General features: G+C 49.4%; 1 protein-coding gene across 1 annotated transcript in view; it reads left to right on the top strand.

The window, feature by feature from the left end:
- Window positions 1–7,131, top strand: part of LOC102005749 (tenascin-X-like) — a gene marked incomplete at its 3' end in the record, with an annotated part of 15,749 nt that extends 8,618 nt beyond the window's left edge. The window contains 2 exon segments of the mRNA XM_013516899.1: window positions 6,192–6,597; window positions 7,040–7,131. Of these exon segments, the coding sequence (XP_013372353.1) occupies window positions 6,198–6,597; window positions 7,040–7,131 (492 nt within the window).

Raw genomic sequence — 7,131 nt, 5'->3', positions numbered from 1 at the left:
TTAGGCTTGCCAGACAAGTGCCTATGCCACTGAGCTATATCCCCAGCCCCCAGAGGTCCCTTTAAATACCATAGTTGGGGGCCTTTCCAGAGACAGTCACAAAACTCTGAATATAAGGGAGATCTGAATATAAGGGAGATCTTTTGCCAAAAGATCTAAGTGAAGAATAGTAAATGCCATTCTGTACTCTTACTCTTTCCTAGTTAATCCTAATGGTGAGGTCACTGGGATCTGCTGGGACCTACGGTGCATCCCAGGGCCCAGTGACTCTTTAAAGAAAAAGGTGAAGCCCCGGGGAGCCCCCTTAGAAACTCCTAGGGGACGAGGATGGAGGCTTGTGGGGAGGATCCCTTAGAAGCAGTCTCACCAGGTCAGATCCCGTAGAATAGAGACAGAAAGAGAGCCGGACTCTACTTTACACACTCCCAAGCACGAGCCGAGCTTTACTGGCTGTTCTTTTGTTCCCAGGCACATATTTCCAAATTACCTGAATTTCTTTTAGAAAACATAGGGAAGGAATCTAACTCAATTCAGAAGAGAAGTGGGAAGGAGGCCCATGTGAGCCCTAAAATAGAGGCTTTAGTTCTTATCTATAAGGGTGAGGTTTGCTGGTGTCCATGAGGTCAGTTGAAAAAAAAAATGGTGAATGTGAAACGTAGTGGAATCATGTGACCAACCCATGTGACCAACCAAAATGGCCAACAGCCATGGCTGCTCCATGTGACTCATATAATGAACCAAAATGGCCACTAGTCATGGTGAAACCGTGTGGTGACTAACAAGACGAAAACAAAATGGCTGCCAAACATTCAGAAACGTGGACTGAGATGGAACAAGGCTGTGAGAAAGTGACTCACTAAGGATACTGAGATAAAAGGCCACCTAGGGAACAAACGCAGATGAGATTTTGAGCACGAGCACGCTTCCAAAAGAGTGAGAAAGCTGAAGAAGATATTGGGGAAAACAAAAAAATGTGAGGGCCAAAAAAGCATATTAAACTCTAGGTCATACACATGGAGCTATCCATTCCACCACTGGCTTACTACCAGGCCCTCTGGCCGCTCTTAACTGACTGTACACACACTGAGTAACTGAGAACAGGAAAGAGAAGAAAGAAAAATGAAGATAAACTTGAGGCAGAGCTGTGGGCCTCTCTTCCCAGCTGGGAAAAACACAGAGGCCCTGCGCTTCCCTTCTCTGCCCCACATGGTAGGACGCACTGGGAAAGATGGCTTCTTGAGTTCCCCTGCTTCCATGAATTTTCCCAGCCCTCCAGAGCTCCCTGCCTCTCCCCAACAACCAAAAAGAAAAAAGAGAAGTGAAAGGATGTGAGCCATCTGACAGATGAGAGCCCAAGCGAGAGAGAAGGGAATCAGGACCTCCTAGGGCAGAGAAGGGGAAAGAAAAAGGTAAACCATTGTCTTCCTTCTTGGCTTGACTCCGTAGACTTCAGAGAGAGAGCAAAGCAAATCTGTGCCCGGCGGGCCTTGCTCCTGGCTGGCTTCACCAAAATATGTTACCAGCGCCTGAGGTTCTGGGGACTCCTTTTAACAGGTGGTTTCTAGGTTCTTTCTGCTTTGAACAAATAGTTGGTCAAGACGAGTGCAGAAGGTAGTGGGGTTTTACATCTATTAAAGGCAGGGAGATAAACATGCTTTGCAGAGAAGTGGTGGCCAATTAAAGGAGGAAGAGCGGTGCACTCTGCAGGCCAAGAGCCGACCACTGCGGAAGAGAGAACGAGTGGTCTGGAGTTTGCTTTCATTCCTACAGTTAATAAATATTTATTGAGCACCTATTATGTGCAACATGCAGGGGTACAGCAGCCAGGAAAAGAAAAACAGGTGCTGTGCCTGAAAACCTCGTCTTATTTTTTTTTAATTTTTATTTTTGGCAATGCTGGGTATTGAACCCAGGACCTCCGTTCTGAGGTACTTCCCGAGCTCTTTTTAGAATTTAATTTTTTATTTTAAGACAGGATCTCGCTAAGTTGCCTAGGCTGGGCTCAAATTGATAATCCTCATGCCTCAGCCTCTGGAGTGCTCAGATTATAAATATGTATCTCCAGACCTGGCTTCCCCCATAGCCTTGAACTTTTAAATTTTTTTTTTTAATTGGGATTTTTTTGTTGTTATAGATAAAGTTTTGTTGAAACACAGCCATAGTGTTTACACATTGTCTATGACTAAGAAGTTAGACTTGAGTTACAACTGCAGAGTTGAGTAGTTCTGACAGACTGGATGGTCCACAAAACCTACACATTTTACTCCTTGGCCTTTGGCAGGGAAGTGTGCCAGCATCTGAACAAGCGGTGTGTGTATTACCTACAAGTATAAAACACCAGCACAGCCCCGCCACAGATCCACTAAGGGCGGGGAGAAACAAGATAAATACACAAACTTAAGCTTGCATCTTTTCACTCAACAAGTGATGACTTAGGAATTTTAAAAACAGGCTGGACACCATTCTCTGATAAATTGCAGAAAACGATTATAAAAGATCGACTTCACTCACATTTTGTAACATTTTTTATTAGGAGGGAAACTACCTGTAAACCAGGAGGAAGTGAAGTAACAAAGGACACACAAGGATCACATGTAGACAGAACTTATATTGTCTCACTGCCTCAAGCCACCTCTGCCTAATAGGCCAAAGTGAATCCTTACTTTTTGCATATACTGCCTTCTCTTTGTCTTTCTGGGCCTTTATCTTTTGTCTGACTTTCAGCAGTTCCACCGGGATAGCTTTATCCTCTGGTGCTATCTCTTGAGCTTTCTTTTTTTTTAATTTATTTTTTATTTTTAAATTTTTTGTCTTTTTTGAGACAAAGTCTCGCTATGTAGATCACACTGGCCTTAAACTCACTTTGTAGTCTAGGCTGGCCTCAACTTGTGGCAATCCTCCTGCCTCAGCTTCCCAAGTGCTGGGATTATAGGCGTGTGTCACCATGCCCGGCCCCCATAGCCTTTATAGTAATGCAGTAGTACAGCATTTGTAGATTGAGAGTAAACAAGAAAGTAATAAAAGAATCCCATCCTAGATCGACTTGCATATGATCATAAATTGTTATAAATGTTACTCTGAGAATTCCGCGGTGCTGAGACTTCCAGGGCGAGTTGCTGGAACGTGGCGGCATGGGATGGGCTGTGTGGGTCTGGCTTCAACTAAATGGGGCTGTGAGCTGCAGTGGGGGTTGATGGAAGGGGACAGGCAGGAGCAGGACAGTTCTAAGTCTGGTTCCAGAGGAGACACCAAGGAGGCAAGTGGTCCATTGCTATGGAGATGGGAGCGATGGTGGGGCGGGGCTGACAAACTGGTGTGTGGTTTGGATCCGAGACCCACGGGACTGGAGGTGGCACCAGAGCAGTGGTCTCAAGTAACCCTGCCGCACCTCACACCCATGTGGGGAGCTGTTAACAGACAGTACACAGCTCAGCTCTGTGGTCACTCAGGCCACGCCGCAATGCCGCGGATTCCTCCAGGCTACGTACTGGACAACACGACACAGAATAGTGTTTACACAACTGGGTGTGGCGGTGCACACCCGGAATCTCAGCTACCGGGAGGTTAAAGGAGGACCACAAGTTTGAGCCCAGCCTGGGCAATTTAGGAAGACCCCATCTCCAAAGGAAAATATAAAAAGGGCTGGGGACGTGGCTCAGCGTGAGGCCCCGTGCGGCACACGGACAGGTTTGGGAGTGGAAGCTGTGGTCCGCTGGGCTCTGTGACTCGGGAGGCTGAGCAGAACGTAGTGCAAGGGTGGTCATGAGTCAGAGGCGGTAATATGCGGTTGCTGGAGTGGGTGTGGAATGAGGGAAAGTTCTTTTTTATTGTTGTTTTTAAGGTTTAAGTTTCCGACAGTAAAATGCACAACTCCTAGGTGTGTAGCTGGATGAAGTTTTGGATATCTACATCTGTTTAACCACCATCTAGATCAAGATAAAAAACAGTTCCAGAAATCTCCTGTGACTCTTCCATGTCCGCTATCTCTAAAAGTTACTCTATGTCCTGTTTTTGCCACGGGCAACTGAGCCCAGGGCCTTTGCACTGGTGTCCATCCTCATCCCTTTTCTTTTTTATCTTGAGACAGGATCTTGATAAGCCACTAAGTTGCCTAGGCTGGGGTCAAATTGGGCGATTCTCCTGCCTCAGCTTCCCAGAGTGCTGGGATCACAAGCACGCACTGCCACACCCCACTCTGCATCTGATTTCTTTTGCTCAGCACTATGTGTGTGAAATTTATGCATCTTGTTGCATGCGACAGTAGGGTGTCTCTCTGTGTGTGTAATATTGCACTGCATGACTCTGCCTCAACTCCCTTATCCAGGATACCATCAATGAACAATTGAGTTGTTTCCACTTTGGGCTAATCTGAGTGAGTTGGCCGTTCACATGTCTTTGGGAGGTTATATGCAGGCACTGTCATTGATAGCTACCATGAAGTGGAATCGCCAGATCGTAGGCTACGTGCTTTAGCAGATACCACCAAACCATTTTTCCAAAGTGGTTCCACTAAATTTATGCTTCTGCTTGCAACAGACGAGGAGTTCCAGTTGTTTCATGACAACAGTCCCTTTAATTTTAGCCATTCTAGTGGGTATCTAATGGCTTTTCATTGTGGTTTTAATTTGTATTTCCCTGGTCACTAGTGATATTGCACACCTTTTGGTATTTACTAGACTTTTGGATGTATCCTCTTCTGGCCGCCTGTCCTTTGTTGTTTTGTTTTATAAGGGTTCTTTATTTCAGATTTTCATCCTCTGTGTGCATCTTACATAGTTTCCGCCCCTCTGTGGCTGGCCTTTTGCTTTCTTACAGATGTCATTCGATGACCGAAAGTTAGTTCTTGTGCTGGAGATGTAGCTCAGTGGTAGAGTGCTTGCCCAGCATGCATGAGGTCTTGTGTTCAATTCTAATCGGGTTCAATTTTTCTTTTTATGGTTCAGTTTCCTGTGTTCCACGTACAATATCTTAACTTACTCCAAAATCATAAGGGCGTGGTCCTACTTTTTCTTTCTATAAGGTGTTGTTAAGAAAGGCATTGCGTTACCTTTCATACTTAGGTCTAAGATCCATCTCACTATGGTAATTTCCATAATTGATATATAATAAAAAAAGGCTTTTTTGCATGTGTCTTCAGATGACTCAGCATCACTTACTGAACAGACCATCTTTTATCTTTTTAACCGTGGGGCATGTTTGTTAATCGGGTGAGCACACGTACATGGGTCTTTGTCTGGTCCTATTTTATTTTGTGTACCTTCGCACCTGTACAGTAAGTCCCAGTATTTCATAATGTAAGCAAGAGGACATGGTTGCTGTCTCGTTTTGTTTTTTAAAGGGAGATATTTGAGTCCTTTAAAAGCTGATGGGGGTGGAGGGAAAGGGCACGTAAAAGAATTAAGTCGTGTCCCATACCCGAACCAACTCCCCGCTGAACGAGCTCATTATGCACTGCACACGCGGGCAAATACAAAGTAAAGAAAAGCAGTCAAAGGCTGACAGGAAGGGTCTAGGCGAGAGCGCAGGTGATGGAGGAGAGGGAGAGAATGAGCCACCCCCACTGAGGAGTGGGAGGAGCCGGGAGCTGGGGCCCTGGACTCCCCGCCACTAACGTCCCTCAGTGCAGAGTGCTGGACGGCACACCCTCCGGCCCGCAGACCTCCACACACAGAAGCCTGTTCCCCGGAAGCGCCCACTCCAGCAGTGGGAGAAAGATAAACAAATATTCACAGCAGCAGATAGATATTCAGGCCCAGAAAATGCCCCGAGGAGCAGGTGCAGGCACTGTGATAGGGCCTGTGGGGACTCCTGGGACCAGCGTAAGGGCCAGTCTGTGAACTAAAATCTGACCTAGCCCAGCCAGCCTCTGAGAGTGGAGTGAAGAGCACCTGGAGGCACAGTGCAAAGGCCCTGAGGCCAGTGAAGCCCATAGTGTTGATGGGAAAAACAAAAGACCAGGGCATGTGCAGGAGGGGTGGGGGATCGCTGGGGGTCAGGGAGCAGTAGAACTGCGAACATCAGCAAAAAAGATGGGGCTGGATCTGCCCAGAGAGGGCTTCCTGCATTGGGGCTGGGTGTGAGGTGGCAGAGTTGGGCCGTGAGCTGCAGGAGGATGGGTGTGTGGGGTGCACTGTCTCCTTCCTGAAGCGCCTCTCACACTGGATCTGTCTGTCTCTCTCTCCGCAGCCTCCTGGACGATGCCAGCCCAGTTCCCCGTGACGGTCAGGCTGGCCCTGCTGGTGCTGCTGGGCACAGCCAGAGCGGGACCCTTCTCCCCCAGGTCCAATGTGACGCTTCCAGCCCCGAGGCCCCCTCCCAGGCCGGGGGGCCGCACGGTGGGGGCAGGAGAGGGGCGCCCCTCTTCTCAGCACTATGAGCACACGGTGGAAGGAGGGGAGAAGCAAGTGGTCTTCACCCACCGCATCAACCTCCCGCCCTCCGCCGGCTGTGGCTGCGCCCCGGGCGCGGAGCCCCCCGCCCCTGCGTCGGAGGTGCAGGCCCTGAGGGCCCGGATGGAGGCTCTGGAGGAGCTGGTGAAGGGGCTCAGGGAACAGTGCGGCGCGGGGTGCTGCCCCGCGGCTGCCCAGGCGGGCACAGGTGAGCGGGCCCGGAAAGGTGGGAATGGGGCGTCACTATTCACAAAGCACCCGTGTGAATTAGAAAAAGGCACCCCGGCCGGGTGTGGTGGCGCACACCTGTAATCCCAGTACTCGGGAAGCTGAGGCAGGAGGATCGTTTTGAGTTTGAGGCCAACCTGGGCTACAAAGTGAGCTCAAGGCCAGCCCGAACTGCATAGCGAGACCCTGCCTCAAAAAGACAAAAAAAAAAAAAAAAAAAAAAAAGGTACCCCCTTCCCGGCCCTCAGGACACAGAGCACAATTTGGAGAGTGGAGCGGGGCTAGGTGCCAGCCCAACCCGCGCCCCCCCCCACACACACGCAAGCACGCACGAACCAGCCTGCAGGAAACCCTACCCTTAGGGGCAGCCTGCGGGCGCAGTCTCTCTCCCTGGGAAACTGAGGCCCGCCTCGCCTCTGCAGGCCAGACCGACGTGCGCAGCCTCTGCAGCCTGCACGGCGTGTTCGACCTGAGCCGCTGCGCGTGTTCCTGCGAGCCCGGCTGGGGCGGCCCC

This window comes from Chinchilla lanigera, unplaced genomic scaffold (assembly GCF_000276665.1).
Source record: "Chinchilla lanigera isolate Chin_1 unplaced genomic scaffold, ChiLan1.0 scaffold00036, whole genome shotgun sequence".
Taxonomy (NCBI): domain Eukaryota; kingdom Metazoa; phylum Chordata; class Mammalia; order Rodentia; family Chinchillidae; genus Chinchilla; species Chinchilla lanigera.
This window is presented reverse-complemented; position numbering and strand designations above follow the sequence as displayed.